The sequence below is a fragment of the Acomys minous genome, assembly GCF_964271855.1.
Source record: "Acomys minous genome assembly, chromosome: 19".
NCBI classification, from domain to species: domain Eukaryota; kingdom Metazoa; phylum Chordata; class Mammalia; order Rodentia; family Muridae; genus Acomys; species Acomys minous.
In genome coordinates, this window is record NC_140499.1 from 61,321,247 (window position 1) to 61,342,746 (window position 21,500).

A 21,500-nucleotide genomic window follows, 5' to 3' on the forward strand; every position below is an offset into this window, starting at 1 on the left:
TAGAGCGCTGCAGCTTTGGGTCTCAGGGAACGCTGGTGCCACCCTGACTTCCACGTTGCCCTCCATTCTGGACAAAGCACAGAACCACAGCGTGTTTAACAATAATTTATTGAGATCCCTCCCTCCCAGGCTCGGCAATGGCAATCTCGGAGGTCACTTTCTCCTCTTGTAGATCTTTTTTGCTAGTTCCAAGAAGATGGTAGGGGGCAGGGGCGCTGAGTGCTGATCGATGAGGCTCTTGAGGCGGTTGTAACTCTCTTCCTCGTACTTGAAGAACACAGCCTGCAGATCCAAAGCCTCATACAGTGCTTTCACCCGCGCCACCTTCTCTGGGTCCTTCTGTCCATAATTCTCCTGGAAGCAGGAAAACGGCTCTACTTAGCTGGGTCGGCAAAGCCATCCACTCCTCCTTGTTTGCCTTAGACAGGACCTCATCACTGTAGGGCTGCCTCCTGCCTCTGGGGATCCGAGAGAGCACGCACTGCCTCCCCCACCGCAACCTTTAGGTACTGACTCGGGATTTGGCCTCCTCTATCTCCGGCTCCTTAGCTTGACACTGCGGGGCTTTCTGCGTCGTCTGGCGTTGTCTTCCCTGGCTCTGCACGCTAGCTGCCCTCAGCACACACACCAAACCAGTACTGAGTTGCCAAGTGTCTCAAGGACAGCAAACTCACCCTGTTCCCATAATCACTCCTCTTCCGTCCCCTAAGCAAAGGGAAGAGCCATCCCCCAGTCCCCCTGGCACCTCTAAGATCTGGCGCTGCTGTGGAGTGGCTCGCTGCAGACACTGAACCACCAGCCAGCTGCATTTGTTGTCCTGGATGTCAGTGCCAACCTTTCCAGTCACACTGGGGTCTCCAAAGAGATCAAGGTAGTCGTCCTAGGCGGCAGGCAGAAGGGATGGGGATGAAGAACCCCTCAGGCAGGGGCGGGGAGGTGTGGGCTCTGCTGCTGCTGGACCCTTCCTACCTGGATCTGAAAGAACTCGCCCATCTCCAGCAGGATCTTCAAGGCACTGGCGTGTTCCTTCTCCCCATCAATGCCTGCCTGCAGGGAACAGGTGAGGCAGCAAAACCCATGGGCCGTGTCCTCCCTGATGCTTCCTGTGGGCTTTGCTGACTGCAGTCCAACCTCCAGCCACCTCCCTGCCAGTTAGGACTCGCTGCGAGGCTAACAGTGGCCATCTGAAGGGCAGCCACCATCTTCCCCTTACACTTTTTTTTTTTTGGTCAACTCCAACTTCTTACCAGATGGGAAGAAAACCTGATGGACCCTGCACGAGCTACCTCACAACCTAGTCTCTTGCCTTAGCTTGAATTCTCCTCTCCTCCTCCCACTCAGACGCAGCACCTGTAGGCCCCACCTCTGCTCACTTTCCAGTTTCTAAAGGACTGAGTGGCTTGCTTGAGGCCATACATACGATCAATGTCCAAGCTGTCCACTCTGTGCCTTCCTGTCCCAAAGTCCACCAGAAAAAGGCAGTGAGGGTGACCCTGACTTACCATGTACATGGCAGCCGCTACAGGGAGGTAGAAGGAGTAGAATGCGGTCTTGTACTTGACAATAGCTTTGTACCTGAGTCAGGGGAGAAGACACATTCATAAGGGCAAGTCCCATCTTGAGTCCCTCACCATCCACACATGGCTGTCACTCCCCTCACCTCTTTTCTGTGTATCTACCAAGATCCACATGGCCCTGGGGTGCTGTGACGAGGTCAAGCGTCTGCCCAATCTCAGTCCGGTAAGAACTCTAGGGGAAGAGAACAGATGCTCGCTAAGCCAGGCTTCCCCAAGAAATGGGGACTCCTGGCATCCTGAGCCTCGTGTCCCAAGTGGCTGACAACGAGGCAGCCAGGGAGCAGGAGAGGGAAACCCCCAGGCTCACAAGCATGCTGCTCACCATCACACCCTCCCCGGCAGCCCTAGCAGAGCAGATGAGCATGTGCCGCAGAGGCTAGGGCTATGGTGGACAGTGGCCGGCCCCCAGCCCCACGGCACTGCACCTGCAGAAAGAGCTCCAGCAGGCTCAGGTAGTAGGGCTGCTCCCTGCAGTAGAACTTGAGCAGGCGGTAGACACAGGCTTCCAGAAGCAGAGCATCGTTGATGGCGTCCAAGCCTATACCTGGCTGTTAGGACAGAGTGAAGCAACCGTTACCTCTGGCCAGAATCAAACTATCACAGCAGCCACCCCAACCACCTCCCTGTGGCCTGACACCACACCCACCGCTGCCTTCCTGTCTCCCTTACCTTCTGGTACCAGCAGATCTGCCCCCGGCGAGTGAGCGAAGAATCCATGATGTCGTCTGACACGAGGAAGAAGGCCTGGAGCTGGAAGGAGGGGTGCAGTAAGACTCCCAGGGCTCCATGGGGGGCCTTACCTCTGTGACAGCTGCCACTCTGGCCACCGCTGTGCACTGGGTGGGAAGGTTGGTGTGGAGACCCGACAAGTTACAGGACCCCCTCTCAGAGTCCACACCTATAAAGTGGCCCTAGTGCACCCTTCTTTCCAGGCTAATGGACTAAAATCATCTCTGCCATCTCTAATCGGCTCTAGGAGCCCCTGACAGCAGGAAGAGCATAAACACCTTTGCCCTTGACTAAAACACCAATGAATTGTTGTTCTAGTAAGTGTGCTGGCTTGAGGTCAACTTGGCACAATCTACAGTCCTTTGCCAAGAGGGAACCTCAAGTGAAAAAATTCCCTCACCAGAATGGCTTATGGGCAACACTGAGGCGTTTTCACAGTGGGTGGTACCACCCCTGGACAGGCGGTTCTGAGGCATATAAACAAGCCGCCTAAGCAGGCTACAGAGAACAAGCCAGTAAGCATCGCTCCTTCATGGCGCCTGCACCAATTCCCACCCTGACTTCTCTCAGCGATGGACTATTATCTGGAAGCATAAAATGAAGTAAAAACTGCTCTTCCTGAAGTTGCTTTTGGCCATGGTGTTTATCACTGCAGTGTAAATCTAAGCCCGTGATTTTTATTTTTATTTTTTTAAGAAGTCGGCTAGAGAGATGGTCCCAGTGGTTAAGAGCACTGGATGTTCTTGCTGAGGACCCAGCACATATAAGACAGCTCACAACCATCTGTAATTCCAGTTCTTGGAGCTCCAACGCCCTCTACTGGCCTCTGTGGGAAGTGCACATACCTGGTACACAGTCATAGGCAAAGCACTCACATATAGCTTTTCTTTCTTTCTTTGAGACAGGGTTTCTCTGTGTAACAGAGCTCTGGCTGTCCTGGGCTCCCTTTGTAGACCAGCTTGGCCTTGAACTAACAGAGATCCACCTTCTTCTGCCTCCAGAGTGCTGGGATTAAAGGCATGGGCCACCACCACCCGGCTAATTTTTTTTTTTTTTTTGGTTTTTCGAGACAGGGTCTCTTTGTAGCCTTGGCTGTCCTGGACTCACTTTGTAGACCACGCTGGCCTCGAACTCACAGCGATCCGTCCGCCTCTGCCTCCCGAGTGCTGGGATTAAAGGCGTGAGCCACCATGCCTGGCTCCAGCTAATATTTTTTAATCATAAAAGTACACTGTTGCCGGGCGTGGTGGCGCACGCCTTTAATCCCAGCACTCGGGAGGCAGAGGCAGGCGGATTGCTGTGAGTTCGAGGCCAGCCTGGTCTACAAAAGTGAGTCTAGGACAGCCTAGGATACATAGAGAAACCCTGTCTCGAAAAAAAAAACAAAAAAACAACAAAAAAAAGTACACTGTTAGCCAGGCATGGCGGCCCATCCCTGTAATCCCAGCACTCAGGAGGCAGAGGCAGGCAGATCTCTATGAGTTTGAGGCCAGCCTGGTCGTCAAAGTGAATCAAAGACAGCCAAAGCTAAAGGGAAACCCTGTCAAGGAAAAAAAATAAAAAGTACATTTTTAGCCAGGCAGTGGTGGTGGAAACCTTTAATCCCAGCACTAAGGATGCAGAGGGCAGCAGATCTCTGAGTTCTGGGCCAGCCTGGCCTACAGAGAAAGTTTCAGCACAAGCAGGGTTACTGAGAGAGACCCTGTCTCAAAACACAATAAATAATTAGTATTAACAAGACTCTATTGGGAAGTGCCTCTCCGTCCTGGGGCAGAACATTCAAGTCCTCCAACAGCCCCACAGCTTCCACTCCTTTCTGAGAGGCTGGGGACTGAGTGCCAGGCAGGAACACAGCAACAGCACCGCCCTGATGAAATGCTACGGGCTAAGCCGTGGCTTTTCCTTCAGATGGAGTTAAGCCTTTGCAATCCTGTCCTTCCCTCGGGTGCTCAGGTCACAGCTGTCTGCTGCCACGCCTGCTTCTATGCACTGCTGGGCACCGAACATAGGACTTCATGCATGTGAGGCAGCACTCTATCACTTGATGTACAGGGTGGACTGCCCTTGACAGGGCATGGCCATACCCAGAGCCTAGCTAGCCCTGACCTGAGCGATGCTCCCCAAAAGCTCCCCATTAAGGAGATGAAGAATGGACACCCAACAATGCCCATGACGCCTTTTGGGCTGGGCTCCTTGAGACACAGCCTCACTATGTAGGCCAAGCTGGCTTCAGTCTCAAGACCCTCAGCTAACCTCCTGAATACTGAACTCACAGCAGTGTGCCGCCACACCCACTTTACAGTCAGGCCACGGATCTGTTAAGCAACCTTTCCAAAACATGCTGGGATTTCAGGTGTGTGCCACCACACCTGGCTGACATGGCAATTTTCTGGGGTTTGGTTTTATTACATTAAAGTGCTGAGGATGGAACTCAGAGCTTTACACATGGCAGGAAAAGGTTTTACACCTCCCCCTCCCAGATTTTATATATATTACATATAATATATACACACACACAAACTTTATTATTATTGAATGTGGGCATGTGCAAGTCACAGCACACATGTGGAGGTCAAAGGACAACTTCAAGGAATTGGTTTTCTCGTTCCATCTTCCCATGGGTTCTGGGATGTAGCTCACTTCCCTGGGCTTATTCAGTGAGTGGCTTTACCCACTGAATCGTCTTACCCGCCCTCACTCATCATCAGGGGCATGGGAGAGGTGTCTGAGTGTGGAGGTCCACATGCGACAGCACACAGTGAGGTCAGAGGATAACCCTGGGGAGTTGATTACTTTCTTCTTTCATGGGTTCCAGGGATTAAACTCAGGTTTCCAGGCACTTTTACTGACCCACCCTGCTATCCCTATTATTTTCAATAAAAGTCTATCATTACATCATGCAAACACCACAGATTGGCTTATTTAATAGACCAATAATTGAATAAAAGTCAGTGTGAGACGGGCACGATGGCACACTCCATAATCCCAGCATGGCAGGCTGAAGCAGGATCATCTTCAGTATGAGGCTAGCATGAGCTACACGGTGAGACCCTGCCTCATAAAACAAAAAAAGCCAGGTGTGGTGGCACAGCCTTTAATCCCAGCACTTGGGAAGCAGAGGAAGGCAGTTGATGTGAGTTCGAGGCCAGCCTGGTCTACAAAATGAGTCCAGGACAGCCAGGGCTACACAGAGAGACCCTGTCTTGGAAAAAAAAAAAGTGTGCTGAGACAAGGCCCTGGGCATCACCAGCTTTGAACCCCACACGCACCCAGAAAAAAAATTTTAAAGGCCACAGACATTCAAGAGCCAGAAAAACTAAGCACATACCACAAAAGACATGGGGACTGAACCAAGTTAGAGCCATACATGGGAGTGTGCACCCCAACTTAGTTAACATAATGTAAAAAATCTGGGCTGTTCTGTGTGTAGAGTATACACGGGTGCATGTGTGGCGTGTGTGCATCTTATGTGTGTTGTATTGCATGTTTATACAAGTGTGTGAATGTGTTATGTATGTGTTTCATGTGCGTATGTATACTTGTGTTCCACGTGCATGTGTTATACACACATTTGTACAATTGTGTCCATGTATTTACATATAGTGTATACAAGTTTGTACATTCATGTGGAGGTCAGAGGTCAACATCAGATGTCTTCTTCATTTAAAGGAGTTCTTTGAGATGTCTTCCTCATTTGGGGGAGGGGTTGTGTTTGAGACAGAGCGTCCTGTCTCTGCCTGTCATGCAATGCGACTATGGGTTCACAGCAGTTAGGTTTTCATGTGGTGCTGGGACGCACACTCAAGAGTTTTGCTCATACAGCAAACACTCGGCCCGGCCAAGCCATCTCACCAGCCTTTACAAACTGTTTTACTTGCTGTATTTTTTTTTTTGGTTTTCCGAGACAGAGTTTCTCTTGTAGTCCTGGCTGGTTGTATCACTTTTGAATGAAATATCTTCTTTGTTAAGTTTGGGAGGTTTAAGATTTTTGTTGCTACTTGAGACAGGGTTTCTCTGTGTAGCCCTGGCTGTCCTTGGAGCTCACTCTGTAGACCAGGCTGGCCTCGAACTCAGATCCTCTGTCTCTGTGGGCCACTGCCACAGGGCAAGATTTAGGTTTTAAATTTCTGGAAATTCTCTGTGCCCATCTGTCAGTCCCCAAAATGAGTCACACTGTCTAAACCTGACTGGAGCACATGAGACACAGAAACAAAACACAAATAAGAACTAGCTTGAGATCCATTCTCCTCCTCAAAGAACCCCAAGTCTGGGAAGCCCAGGCCCTCCGTCCTTCTTACCAGCTCTACACACCAGCCCACGGTCAGCGCCCGCTGAAGGCTCTCAGCTTCCTGCTTCTTCGGCTGCACCAGCTCCCGGAACGTCTGCAGCACAGTCAGACCCCGATTGTACTTGCCCCCGACGGCATTGTACTCCAGGACCTGAGGCAGGGAGGGTGAGAGGAGAGGACATCAGGGCCCACACAGCGGGGATTTGAAGAGATTCTTCCTTCCCTTCTCCCTCTTTGAATACCAACCCCCCTTGGAGAGCCCCTGGCTCACTCCCCTCTTCGTTTCTTCTCCAAAGTCCCATGGCATGACACCCAAGTACCCGCTCCATAATGTACACTTTTTTTTTGGTTTTTCACGACAGGGTTTTACTCTGTAGCTGGCTCAAATTGGCTGGCCTTGAACTCACAGAGCCACCTGCCCCTGCCTCCGGAGTGCTGGGATTACAGGTGTGCGCCACCGTGCTGGGCCATATGCTCAATTCTTTACCTGAGCCTAGAACTTTGACCACCTACAAGCAAGCCTGAATTGAAGGCAAGGCCCCTAGTGAGGAGTGATGACTGATTCCTGTAATCTCAGGACTCAGGAAGGTGGGCTGCATGATTTGAGGCCAGCCTTAGACACGCAACAGACATGATAGCACTGTAACAGAAACACCACACGGGAGGCTGAGGGAGGGGGGGTCTGGGTTTGATGCCATGTAGGCTTAAAAAATGAAACAGTATTCCTTTCTAATGATATTAAAGATTTTAAGATTTTTAAGATTTACTGCTGGGCATAGTGGCGCACACCTTTAATCCCAGCACTCAGGAGGCAGAGACAGGTGGATCGCTGTGGAGTTCAAGGCCAGCCTGATCTACAAAGCGACTCCAAGACAGCCAAGGCTAACACAGAGAGACCCTGTCTCAAAACACCAAAAATAAGAAAAAATAAAAAATTTATTTATTATTTTAAGTGCATCAGTGTTTTGCCTGTATGTATGTCTATGTAAGGATTTCAGTTGTAACTGAAAGTTTCAGACAGGTGTGACCTGCTATGTGGGTGCTGAGAATTGAACCTGAGTCCTCTAGAAGAACAGCCAGTGCTCCCAATGCTCCCAACTACTAAGCCATTTCTCCAGCCCAGGGCAACAGCCTCTTACATATCTACTAAGAGCCTATCTTATAATCTCTGGGCATAAAATCAAAACTTCCCAAGGTCCAAGGTTCCTCCCATGCAAAGCTATTTGGACGGTTCATGTTCCGTCGAGCCAAAAGTCAGGGAAGTGGGCTGAAGTGAACCAGGGACCCACCTACTCCGGAGACTGGGGTAGAAACTGTTACTTCCACTCTTACCAAATGTCATGCAAGGCAGCCGTGGTGGCGCACCCCTTTAATCCCAGCACTTAGGGAGGCAGAGGTAGATGATGGGTCGCTGTGAGGTGGAGGCCAGCCTGGTCTACAAGTGAGTCCAGCAGAGCAAGGGCTACATGGAGAAACCCTGTCTCCACCCCCTCCCCCAAATCCATCCCTCTACTGGCTTCTTCAGTCCTGAATCCCGCTCACCTCCTTGAGCCTGGTAATGGCATCCCCCGTCTCTGGGTGTCCTATCCCATCCTCAGTCAGCACCTTGACGATCTGGGAGAAGTGCTGGATGAAATCCTGCCTATCTTGGTTATAAGCATCCAATTGCTGGTTTCCATTCATTCTGAGAGAGGAGCAAAATGCTCTGAGGGAGGAAAAAAAAACCACACACACACACAAATGAGAGATCTGCTCTGGCGCTTCCCTCCCCGAGGCCCCACGCCCCAACCACACTCACCGAGGCTCCTCTGTCCACACTTGGCACCACCAGTGGGCACTGTGCCAGGCCCCCAGGACTGGACACCCATATGCCAGGGAGGGCCGTTGTAGAGAACCAAGCCACCTCTCCCGGGGTGCCCAGCAGGGGGCTGGCAGCAGGAAGACCCCGACAGATCTCAGCCAGCGGGACAGGGGCATCGTGGGTGGGCATGGGGGCGGGGGGCACAGAGCACTCCCTGCAGGAGCAAGCACCGAAGGCAGATGCTTGGTAGCAGTTACTTCAGGTACCCACCAAGCCAATCTTTTTACATCCTGTATCAGAATGTCCCACCCTCTTACAGCCTGAAGTCAAGAATTACAGAAAGGACACACACAGGAAATAAAAAGTATGTCGGGGTCACTGAGACCCAACAAATCTTCACTTCAACCGCACTGGCTAAAACGGAACGCCTTCTACTTCCAAGGATGCGTTCACAAGGCTAGGGATGCAGTACCGAGAAGGTCTTTAAGTCACACTATGAATGGGGACACCAGACTGGGGTTCTGAGGGTATTAGATAGCTGAGCCGACGCAGAGCCAGAACAAGAAGAAGCGAGGAGTCCGCGTGTGTAAGGGGAAGGAGATGCAGGCTCAGGCTCTGAGCTACGCCCAAGGAGGGGACTGGAAGCGACGGTGCTGTGAGCAGGTGGCCCGCACGGGCACTGGTACTAACCGCAGCGGGCCTCCGAGCAACAGGTGGGCGTGGGAGGGAAACTCGCGGCCGGGTGGACGCAGGACTCGAGGAACACACCAGTACAGAGTTTAGAAATTCACGCTCTGTCCCGCTCACCGACCCCAAGACCGATAACTCCGACAGCGGCTGTCCCTTCGGCGCCTCGCAGCTTCACCGGACCTGAGACGGGAACAAGCCTCGGCTCCAGAGCCAACAATATCTCTCACCTGTTTCTCAACGCGTATTCTCCCGGGATCCAAGATATACCGCGGCTGATACCCAGAAGAGGGGCGAGCTACGCATCCAGCACTCTGGGGCTTGTAGTTCCCAGTCTCTCGAATCAGCGGGCAGGACCTGAATGTAATACTACAACTCCCGGCGTCCCGCGGGCCAGGCCGCAATAAACGCTAGCTTGTGTAGCTGGGTGTGCGTGGCCGAGCCCGCTGATTGGCTGAATGGCCTCGTGTGAGCATGGGGCCTTGTGACGGCTGACCAATGAAAGGGCAGCGCGCGGGCCATCAGCCCACTGAGCGATGGGCGGTGTCAGGCCACCGAGAGCCTGGGAATTCGGACGTTTGGTGTTGGGTTGCAGCTTTTCCAGTACATCTGGTTGATATTGTTAGCAAGACCACGTAATAGCCGGCCTTGCAGCTTCCTGTTTCCAACTCAGGCAAATAGTTTCTTACATCTCTGATTCTAGCTGGGTGTGGCGGCTCATTATCCCAGCCCTTCAAAGGCTTGAGGCAACAGGATCTCGAGTTCCAAGCCAGACTCGGTCACATATGAGTTTTAGGCCACTCTGGAGACTATAGGCTATATGAGAAAACAGCCTTTGTACTTTGGTCCCTTGAAGCAAAAAGGTAAAAACTACAAGCAGAAGTTAGCACTTTCAGCCAGGTGTGGTGGCGCACGCCTTTAATGCCAGCACTTGGGAGGCAGAGGCAGGTGATCGCTGTGAGTCGGAGGCCAGCCTAGCCTACACAGAGAAACCTTTTCTCAAAAAGAAAAACAAAAACAAGAAGTTAGAACTTTCAGCCTCATAGTTCGCCAGCCCAACACGTTGACTCCTCTCTCTACACTCCCTCCCCAAAACGCCAATCTGATCAGGAAAGAGACCTAAAGCACAAAAGCAGCAAAGATATTAATGGATTTGTCCTTGTAGTATTAGAAATAAGCAACAGACTACACTATCACTCCCAACTGAAAGGTCTGGAAAGGGTAAACTTTATTCTTTTTTTGGCTTGTTTATTTTGTTCTGTGTTGGTGGTGGCGGTGGTGGGTTTTTTTGTTTTTGTTTTTTGGTTTGGTTTTGGTTTTGTTGTGTTTTTTTTTTTTCGAGACAAGGTTTCTCTGTGTAGCCATGGCTGTCCTGGACTCACTTCGTTGGACCAGGCTGGCCTCGAACTCACAGCGATCCGCCTGCCTCTGCCTCCCGAGTCCTGAGATTAAAGGCGTGTGCCACTACGCTCGCTGCTTGTCCTGTTTTTTTTTTTTTTTATACAGAGTTTCTCTGTGTAGCCTTAGCTGTCATGGAAATCACACTGTAGACCTGCCTAGCCTTGAACTCACAGAGTTCCACTTGCCTCTGCCAACAGAGTTCTGGGATTAAAGGCGCGTGATGACTCGCACACAGTCATCAATCATTATAAGCAAATGGAAAGAGGGAGATGCGAGGGAAAGGAGCAAATTAGACACCCGGCCATGAGATGTTCTGGGACTGGAAAACATTCTAGGAAAGTTCACAAACCTGAGCCCAAATACAAACAAACAAACAAATGAATCTTGACTCTCACTTTCCCATCATTTCTACTCTAGTTATCACAGCCCCGTGCAGCTGCCCAGGGCCACTCACGTCGTGACATCAACACTGAATAAGCTGAGGTGCTTATTTGTTTGAAGGCAGAGTCTCTTTTCTAACTCCAGACAATGCTCCTGCCCCAGTCTTCTGAGAGCACAGGGTGAGCCGCCAGGCCAGCTCAGGGCTGCATTTATAGCAGGTAGAGAGATCTTAGTGGCGGCTCCCGGGAGGAGGCTGCCTGGAGACAGAGCCCCAGGCAGGCCGGCTCCAGATGAACACCCTGGAGGGCGCAGTCCTTTCTCGTTCCCTCTGTGGAGCCTGCGCCCACAGAGCAGCTGCACAGTCGTTCTCCCTGCAATCTGTTTCTGCACACACGCCTCTCGCACTGAGTACTCGCAGCTGGGAGGAGTCCCATTTAGCCTGAGTGCCTTTTTGTGACAGTCTGTGAGGTTAGGGTTGTAGTGCCCTGACAATGTTCTTGCCTGGCATGCTTGAGCTCCAGCTCCAAGACTGGGAAACCTGTGGCATCTTCCACATCGCAGAGCCTGCTTCTTGTGTCCTTAAGTCTTCACCTCTTTCTCAGAGTAGACGGACACCGTACTACAAATCCATCTCCAAACCTGCCTCCCCGCCACTGCCTGTGGGGCAGGCTGTCTCCAACTCTCCCCTCTCTGTATCAACTAAAGGAGAACTGGCTTTTCCACCAGATGTGCTGGATCCACCACCACCCAATTTGCACAACTCAATTTCTCAAGTTGCTGAGGATGCCAGTTTTGTTTTGTTGTTTTGGGGGTTTTTTGTTGTTGTTGTTGTTGTTGTTGTTTTGTTTTGTTTTTTGTTTTTGTTTTTGTTTTTTTTTGAGACAGGGTTTCTCTGTTTGGCCCTGGCTGTCCTGGACTCACTTTGTAGACTGGACTGGCCTCCAACTCACAGAGATCTACCGGCCTCTGCCTCCCAAGTGCTGGGATTACCGGCAGGCACCACCATGCCCAGCTAAAATTCAGTTTTCTTTCTTTCTTTTTTTCTTTCTTTCTTCTCTTCCTCTTGTTCTTGTTCTTGTTCTTGTTCTTGTTCTTGTTCTTGTTCTTCTTCTTCTTCTTCTTCTTCTTCTTCTTCTTCTTCTTCTTCTTTTCCTTCTTCACCACATATATGATTGCTCTATCTATATGTACACCGCAGGCCAGAGGAGGGCATCAGATACCAGTATAGATGGTTGTGAGCCACCATGTGGTTGCTGGGAATTGAACTCAGGACCTCTGGAAGAGCAGACAGTGCTCTTAACCTCTGAGCCATCTCTCCAGCCAACTTAACACTTTTTAATTTTTGCTGTTTAATCTCCAGATCCGCCGATTCTTTTTTATTTTTAAATAAAAATTTTAAAAGTGTGTGTGTGTGTGTGTGTGTGTGTGTGTGTGTGTGTGTGTGTGTATACACATGGGTGGGGTTGCCCTCATAGGCCACAACTCCTTAGGAACTGGAGTTACAGGTGGTTGTGAAACCCTGATGTGGGTGCTGGGATTCGAACTTGTCTTCAGGAAGTTGGACCTCCTCGTCACCCCACCCGTCGCTCTCCGGTATACAGTGTCTGGTCCTGGCACCATATGCCTGTATTTGCAGAGGCCTTTCAGGTTAAGGGTGCAGCACTGCCAGCGGTACCTTTCCTGGCTTCCAGCATTGACAACAAGTCCAGGTTGTTACCTCGTGTCCAATGTACAAGCCGTAAGCTGGAGGATCTTGTGATCTCTTGTCTGATTAAATCGACTTGTGGAATCACAGAACTCACGGAAAGGCGGCTACTGTATTATTATATAATAACAAGATGACTTTACAAGATGTTTTATAGTCTTGGCACTGACTGGTTGTAACCGCCCACACCTTCCTTTTAATCTCTCCCATCATCAGCCTCCCCTGGAAGCTCTTCTGTGTCTTGCTACACTCATTTTTATATATTTTTTATTTATTTTGCAGTGACTAAGGTAACATAGACCGTTTTGCCCCCCCACACCCCAACCATCACATCTACCTTGGCAACACATTTCAGATTTCCATGACCTTGACCGTGGTTTGGATGTGTTAACCAAAATAATTAATGTTTATGCAATCGTAACATAAGCTAAAATAACTGGGGGAAAAGGGTTAAGTAAAAAAATAATTGTCATGTTATGTCTAAAATAACTACTGTTATGCCAGAAACAAGTGCTTCAAAGTTACTTTAATCCTCATCTAACTTGGTTGTAAATTATAGTCTTTGTGGTTTTTACCTTTAAAAGGCTGTAACCTGGGCTTCAGTAGAGACTTTGAATCATGATCCCCACTTGGCTGCCAGACAATAAAGGATTTATATACTTTTGTTTGTTTGTTTGTTTGTTTTTCAATGCAGTGTTTCTCTGTGTAGCCTTCGCCATCCTGGACTTGCTTTGTAGACCAGGCTGGCCTCGAACTCAAAGCTATCCCCTGCCTCTGCCTCCTGGGTGCTGGGACTAAAGGCGTGCGCCACCACCGCCCGGCAGGATTTATATACTTTTAAAAGTGATGTATTTATTTTATTTTATGTGCACTGGTGCTTTGCCTCCATGTATGTCTGCTTGAAGGTATCATTCCTCCTTCCTTCCTTCCTTCCTTCCTTGCTCTCTTTTCTTTTCTTTCTTTCTTTCTTTCTTTCTTTCTTTTTTCTTTTGATTTTTTGAAACAGGGTCCCGGCTGATGTAGGACTCACTTTGTAAGCAGGGTTGGTTTTGAACTCTAGAGATTGACCCATTTCTGTCTCTTTTGTTTGGTTTGGTTTGGTTTGTTTGGTTTGTTTGGTTTGTTTTGGCTTGGCTTGGTTTTTCTAGGCAAAATTTCTCTGTGGAACTCTCTCTGTAGACCAGGTTGTCCTCAAAGTCATAGAGATCCTGTCTCTGTCTCCCAAGTGCTGGGATTAAAGGCATGCATTTCTGCCACTTAAGTTCTTAGATTAGTCCGAACATTTTTTTTTTTTTTGAGACAAGGTTTCTCTGTGTAGCCTTGGCTGTTCTGGACTTGCTTTGTAGACCAGGCTGGCCTTGAATTCACAGCGATCCGCTTGCCTCTACCTTCCTGAGTGCTAGGACTAAAGGCATGCGCTACCACACTCAGCTTGCTTGGTTTTTTGTTTTTGTTTTTTGTTTTTTTTTGTTTTTTCTTTCTTTCACCTTTTAAAAATATATTCAGGAACACCCAGATAAAGAGGTGCACAGAACAATGTTTAAAGGGCACAAATAATTCTCCCCCTGCCCCCCCTGGACCCCTCCCCCACCCCTGTAGAGTCAGGCAGGCCACCTTCCTGTCCTGTGGGCCAGCCTGGAAGCTCTCCAAAGCCTGTAGTTGAGGGATCTTTATAACTGTTTCATCATAGATGCATGATAAATTATTAACTGATTTCCACCTCCTCTTTCCAGGAAATGGGTTGCAACTGAAGTTTCAAGTGTCTGGTCATACTTTGATCTTGTGACCAGCTGCCATCAGGAGCCACCAAAAGTTTCCTGATTAGAAGTCAATCAGAGCCAGGTGAAGGTGGCTCACTCCTTCACTCCCAGCACTCAAGAGGAGGAGGAGGCAGGCAGATCTTTGAGTCTGTAGCCAGCCTGGACTACCTAGGGAGTTTCAGGACAGCCAGGGCTGCACAAAGAAACCCTGTCTGAGGGTGGGGTGGGGTGTGTCTCTCAGAATTCCTGAAAAGCAGCTGGTTAAAACGTGAATGGCAGCCAAGCATGGTGGCACACACCTTTAATCCCAGCACTTGGGAGGCAGAGGCAGATGGAGCTCTGTGAGTTCAAGGCCAGCATAGGCTACACAGAGGAAACCTGTCTCAAAAAGCACAAAACAAAAATGGCTGCAGTGAAGAGTTTGGAGTGCTGCAGGCCCACAGGGCCTAAGTACAATTTGGGGGGGGGGGCTTGCCTTTAGCTCCCCCAAAAGCAATGCCTCACCTGCCCCTGTGTCAGACTTAACATGCTGATAGATGGGTAAAAAACCTTTGGAATGTAGTAACTTAACAAAACCTACATCTCACCAGTGGAAAGGCTGAGAGAGTGTGGATACCACCTGAGGCCTGTACCTGAGATTCCCCTGCCCCCCCTGCCCCCCCAACCCCCACCCCCCACCCCCCCCACGCCCATCTGCAGTAATCCACTTCCTTGTTTCGACCAGTGTTAGGTCCAAGCTGGACTTCACCATCAGAAAATCTGCCTACATTTCTGCCATTTTGCTTTTCTCTGTTTCTCCTTCTCCCCATGGACTTATAGCTTTGGCATTTTGACCCCAAATAAACCTTTCTTTCTACTCATGGAGTGGTCTGGCTTGGTGGTCTCACCACACACTTGCTTATGCAATTCATTTTTTTTCTTTTCTTTTTTTCTCTCCCCCCCACCCCCCCCACCCCCGAGGCAGGGTTTCTCTGTGTCGCCTTGACTGTCCTGGACTCACTTTGTAGACCCGACTGGCCTTGAACTCACAGAGATCCACCTATCTCTGCTTCCCGTGTGCTGGGATTAAAGGCGAACACTACCACATCCCGGCTCACAATTATTATTATTATTTTTAACTATCTTTGTTACCATAAAAACCCCATAGGTGTGGTGGCACACGCCTGCCTTTAATCCTAGCATTCTGTAGGCAGAGGCAGACAGATCAATGTGAGGTCAAAGCCAACCTGGTCTACAAAGCCAGTCTAGGACAATCAAGGCTACACAGAGAAACCCTGTCTCGGGAAGTGGGGGTGGGGCAGGGGGAACAAAAACAAAAAAAAAAAAACCAGCCCGTAAGACTGTTTCTACATCAGACTGTTGTGTTGTTGAAGGGGGATCTAAATCTATATTTCTGAGACATGGTCACAGCTTTTTGTGTGGTTTTTGGTTTTTGGAGACAAAGTGAAAGTACTGGGCTGAAACCTCCTCCTGAGTAGTCTTCAGGCACTGGTCTTACTGGTCCCACTTGGATTTGTTTGTTTGTTTGTTTGTTTTTGAGACAGGTGACACAGAGAAACCCTTGGCTCACAGTTTGGATTCTTATGAACTGTGTAACTTCCAACAAGACGTGTGAATTTGAGGCTACCAGTATATTGTGGGTATCTTGGATTTTTTGTTTGCTCACTTGTAGTTTTTTAAAATATTTATTTATTATGTATACAGTGTTCTGTCTTCACGTACATCTGCAGGCCAGAAGAGGGCACCAGTTCACAGTATAGATGGTTGTGAGCCACCATGTGGTTGCTGGGAATTGAACTCATGACCTCTGGAAGAGCAGTTAGTGCTCTTAACCTCTGAGCCATTTCTCCAACCCCAGTTTTAGTTATTTTTAAGTATATGTGTATGTTTATCGGTGTGTGAGTATGCACATGACTGCTGGTGCGCCCCCCAAGAAAAAGAAAAACAGATCCCCACAACCCACATTGTCAGCTAGGTAGATGCATTCACATGTAAACCCACACTGATGAGTGGAGGCGGAGACGGGAAATCCCCCAGCAGCTAGCCCGAAGTGAGAGGAGCCGCAGCACAGATGCACACTGTAAACAACAGAGCCACCTCCAGGGGGAGCCATGCCTTTATCTCTTCCCTTAAAGTTAATCCCCTGGGGCAGGTCAGGGGCCGAGTTGGCCACCACTCCTAGACAACCAGAGTAGACGCTTTTTCCCTTATAGAATTCCTGGCCCCTTAGTGCAGTCTAAGAGCGACGTTTTTAAGAATTCTGAAATTTTGGGTTTTTTTCTTTTATTTTTTCTGTTTTTTTGTTTTGTTTTGTTTTGTTTTTGTTTTTGTTTTTGAGACAGGATTTCTCTGTGTAGCTCTGGCTGTCCTGGACTCACTTTGTAGACCAGGCTGGGCTTGAGTCCACAGAGATCCACCTGCCTCTGCCTCCCTGAGTGCTGGGATTAAGGTGTGAGCCACCTCACCGAGCTGAATTTTGTTTAAAAAATTAAAAAAAAAAACCCCACAAATTTTATAAGAATGTGTTTTCGGCCGGCCAATCGGTGGTGGCGCACACCTTTAATCCCAGCACTTGGGAGGCACAGGCAGGCGGAACTCTGTGAGTTCGAGGCCAGCCTGGTCTACAAATCGAGTCTAGGACAGCCAAGGCTACACAGAGAAACCCTGTCTCAAAAATAAAAAAATAAAAAAAATAAAAAATAAAAAAATAAATAAATAAATAAAGAAAGAAAGAAAGAAAGAAAGAAAGAAAAAAGCCAAGAACGTGTTTTCGTTTTAATCACAGGTGTAGGTGTGGGGCTGTGGGGCTGCTGCCTAGTGTCCACAGCAGCTGACCACCATTTGCCTCCTGCTCTAGCAGAAGTGTGGACTTGCCAGCTGCAGATAATTTCTGCAGTTGTGTGACATTTGGAATTCTGGAAACTTTTCAGAGGGTAGATAAATGCTAGGGCCTGAGAGGCGGGTTGGTGGCTGTTGATCTTTTAGGGAGGTTGGTTGTAGTTGTTCAGTAGCCATGGTCAAAGAAGGAAGAAATTAAGAATTTTCTTTCTTTTTTCTTTTTCTTTTTTTTTCTTTTTGTTTTGTTTTTGTTTTTTGAGACAGAGTTTCTCTGTGTAGCCTTGACTGTCCTGGACTCACTTTGTAGACCAGGCTGTCCTCAAACTCACAGCGATCCACCTGCCTCTACCTTCTGAGTGCTGGGATTAAAGGCGTGCGCCACCACACCTGGCCGATGTAGGGATTTTCCTGATTTCTCTCCTATCTAATGTTAGAGGGCAAGAAGGGGGTAGGGAGTGGGATAAAGTGTGGAAAAGGAACCTACAAGATAGCAAAGGCCAGCTACCACCCACCCGTGGGGCCTCACTCAGAAAATTGGAACTCTTCTTTTTCTTTCAAGACGCTGGCCAGAGCCCAGGTATGCTTTGGGCGTCCTCTCCCCCGTCTGGAGCCCCCACCCCATCTGTGGAATGACGTGGGACACAAGAAGGGATAGAAAGAGAAAGGCCTCCCTTGGGATCAGATGGTGGCGGCTGCTTACTTGTTTGTGTGAGGCTTTTCTGTACTTCCTTACTGCTCCGTTGTCTCCTGTAAACCTGCTCTGCCCCTACTCAGGATTTTATTCCTTAAGAAACAAACTCAGGGCAACTAGCTCTCTTCCACTAGAGAGAGGGAATCACTGGGTGGCTCTCAGGTGCTTGCTTTAAATTTGGTTCAAAATGTGGTAGTGGTCCTTTTTTTGGTTTTGGTTTGTTTTTTGAGACTGGAGTTTCCCTAGGGTATCCTGAGGCACGGGAGCACAGGAACCTCACAGCTCTGAGAGGCTGCCTCCTTGACAGAGATGATGCAGCTCCCAGGGGAAGGTTGTCCCCAAACCGTGAGGAGCTGAGCAGCCTTGGAGCCTGAGCCCTGCTCTTCCTCCTTGTTTCTTCTTCTGATCAAAGAGTCACAGCAGGCAGTGAATCTCTTAAAAGAGGCTTTTTTGGAAAGGCAAATCCAGAAGCAGCCTGCCTCTGCTCCAGAGAGGAGGCAGTAGAGAAGTGGCAGCACAGCCTTCACATAGGGTTTCTTAGGGGGCGGAGCTTTCTGGGGCAGGGATTTCCAGAGTGTGGATTGGTGAGATTTCAAGCCTAAACTGGGGGAAGCTCAGGGATTGGTGGGTTTTTTGTTCATATGTCTTAAGCCAAATTAGCATAATCTGGGGTGAGTCCTACTGAGGGGCTGGAGATGTGAGGGGGTTGGGAGGGCAGGGAGAGGATGCCTTTATCTCCTGGGCAGTGACCTTGACCTGACTGCAACCTGGGTGGTGGTGGTGGCGGCAGCAGCAGCCTCAATCTGGCCGCCCAGCTCCAGGAGCAGAATCCCTACAGTAACAGTTCAAAACTATATCAACCGTTCTAGCCTATGTGCTCAGCTCAGCGTCTCCAGCAATATCTCCAGCACCTATTGCCCTCTCTTCTCATTGTTGGCCAATGGAAGGGCATCATGAGACACAAGAGCCTAGGAACTGCACAGCTCTGAGAGGAAGCCTCCTCAGCAGAGGGCAATGCAGCTCACGGGCCTCAGGCCCACTCTGCTTGTCTTCCCTTCTCTTCTCATCACTGTTTCTTCCGACGAGAGAGTCATACCAGGCAGCAAATCTCATAAAAGAGATTTATTGGAGGGATAAATCCAGGAGTTTGTATTTTTGTTCCTGGGAGAAAGCAATTGGGAACTGAGCACACACAGCCTATATATAGAATTTTTTAGGGGGCAGAGCTTTCCAGGTCAGAGATTTTCAAGGTTAGGATTGGTGGGATTTCAAGTCCTGAGTTTGTAGGGAGCTCAGGGGTTAGTGGGGTTTTCTGTTCAGGGGTTGGTGGGTTTCTGTGGGAAGCTCAGGGATCGGTAGGTTTTCCTGATCAGGTTTTGGTGGCTTTTTTGTTCAAAATTTTCACCTAAAATTAGCATAATCTGGGATGGGGCTATTGAGGGGCTGGAGATGACATTTGTGACAGTTGTAGGGGCTGGTAATGCTGTTATGACAGAGAGGTCTAGGGGAGGGGCCTGGCCACTTTCCTGCCTTGAGAGTTTACAAAGTTTACAAAGGGACTCCTTGAGCCGGTGGTACATGCCAGGACAGCCAAGGTCTCACAGAGAAACTTTGTCTTGAAAAACCAAAGTATAACAGCCGGGCATGGTGGCACACGCCTTTAATTCCAGCACTCGGGAGGCAGAGGCAGGCGGATCGCTGTGAGTTCGAGGCCAGCCTGGTCTACAAAGTGAGTCCAGGACAGCCAAGGCTAACACAGAGAGACCCTGTCTCGAACCAAAAAAAAAAAAAAAAAAAAAAAAGAAAGAAAGAAAGAAAGAAAGAAAAAAGAAAAACCAAAGTATAAAAAAAGACGGAGGAGCTAAACTCTCTTAATTTGCTATTTTCAGTCAGCCTCCAAGAAATGACTTTCCCAGTAGAACTCAGCAGTCTTGGCCCAGTTAATTAGGACACGAGCTACCCCTCTGGGAAACACTTGTTGACCATTACACAATGAGTCCATGGGAAGAGCATGACCTCTTCAAACACACAGAAGCTTCTGGATGACAGGATGTATGGTTGCCATACTTAGTGAGAGTTCTGGTTTCTAACAAAACCCCGTTATGTTATGTGACTGGTTTTGTTTTAATCCCAGGTGTGGGATAAGAGGCTGCTCACAGCAGGTGACAATGCTTTTGCCGGCTGCAGTTAACATTTGGAATTCTGGGGTCTCTTGAGAAAGTATAGATGCCAGAGCCCAGAGGGGGGCCAGGGGAAATGAAGAAGAAAAAGCAGGAGGAGGAGGAGGAGGCGGCGGCTGATACTCCCCCTGCTCCTGGTTGTGTTGTTGCAGTTTATCAAGTGTTTTTTTTTTTAAGATTTATTTATTTATTATGTATACAGTGCTGTGCCTGAATGTACACCCACAGGCCAGAAGAGGGCCTGCATTACATTATAGATGATTATGAGCCACTATGTGGTTGCTGGGAATTGAACTCAGGACCTCTGGAAGAGCAGTCGGTGCTCTTAACCTCTGAGCCATCTCTCTAGCCCTATCAAGTGGTTTTGAGCAAAGAGATAAAGAAATTGGATATCGTGTGTTGTTCGGGTTATTTTTATAAAACTATTTGTTTCTCAGTTTCTCTTAACCTGGCTATCACACCAATAATTGAGACTCTCTTACAGTATTTAAACAAGCTTCACAGCACAAGAACTGAGCAGTTATAACTGTATTCTTAACCCTCTAAGCCAATCTGGTCTTATCCCAGCATACTTCCCAGAGATATGGACATACTTGCACTTTGTAGCTTCCCTGTTCCAGCTCTCTCCTCATGTCTTCTTGGACCTCTCCTGTGGCTGAATCTTCTCACTCCTCCTCCCCTGGCTGGCAGGGAGTCCAGCCCTATTCTCCCCCTAGCTGTAACCTGCTTTATTGGCGTATCAGGCGACAACTGGGGAGTATTGTTTATACAACATTGAGACAGGAGATTCTCAGATCAAGGACTGCAACCAGATATCAACAGAAATCAACATTGAATTACACAATAACCTTCTGCCTACATCCTGTTGGTGAAGACCAACCCTGCCCCAAGGATCTCAATGTCCCTAATCAGCAGGAAGTAGTCTAAAGAGGTCTATGTCCCCTTTTCCCCTAGAAGCTTCTTTTCTCCTACCTTGTTTTGGGTGTGTGTGTGTGTGGAGGGGGGGAAGAGGAGTTGGAATGCATTGGAAGAGTGGTAAATAAAAGAATGCAAGTAAAATAGCTAACACACACACACACACACACACACTATATGCCTACAGTCATCTGGTTCTGTGATTAGAGTAATCATCTGCCTTCTCGGAGCATGACTTTCTCATACATACATACAATGTGCCTCTCCTATGGCTATGGTGGGCATGCTCGCTCACAGACCTGAGAACGGTGCTCCAGTTGTGAGAAACCATTGGCGCAACCTGCTTTATACCCTTGTGTGGTGGCTTGACCGGGACGGGGGGGGGGGGGGGGGGCATAGACTCATATAGATTTGCATACTTAGTCCCAGGTGGACGTTGAGGTTTCAGAAGCCCAGCCCAGGCGGAGTGTCTCTCTGCTTGCTGCTGTGGCTCAGGATGTAGTTTGCATCTACTGCTCCGATGCCACTGTGCCCCCACTGTGATCCT

At 49.0% G+C, this 21,500-nt stretch overlaps 1 protein-coding gene across 4 annotated transcripts; it reads right to left on the reverse strand.

The window, feature by feature from the left end:
- Positions 1-89: 89 nt before the first annotated feature.
- Positions 90-9,480, reverse strand: FDPS (farnesyl diphosphate synthase). 4 transcript variants are annotated; one of them, XM_084768967.1, is made up of 11 exons: positions 9,313-9,480; positions 8,393-8,609; positions 8,137-8,299; positions 6,605-6,745; positions 2,247-2,327; positions 2,003-2,125; positions 1,661-1,749; positions 1,503-1,575; positions 970-1,047; positions 746-880; positions 90-354 (listed from the first exon to the last, which is right to left on the reverse strand). In XM_084768967.1, exons 2-11 carry the CDS (start codon positions 8,569-8,571, stop codon positions 154-156), a joined length of 1,263 nt encoding a protein of 420 aa, XP_084625093.1. In that variant the 5' UTR covers positions 8,572-8,609; positions 9,313-9,480; the 3' UTR covers positions 90-153. The 4 variants fall into 4 exon arrangements, with proteins under 4 accessions (XP_084625093.1, XP_084625092.1, XP_084625095.1 ...); XM_084768966.1 differs by having other exon boundaries at positions 9,086-9,480; XM_084768969.1 differs by lacking the exon at positions 8,393-8,609 and having other exon boundaries at positions 9,313-9,473.
- Between the last annotated feature and the right edge of the window lie 12,020 nt (positions 9,481-21,500).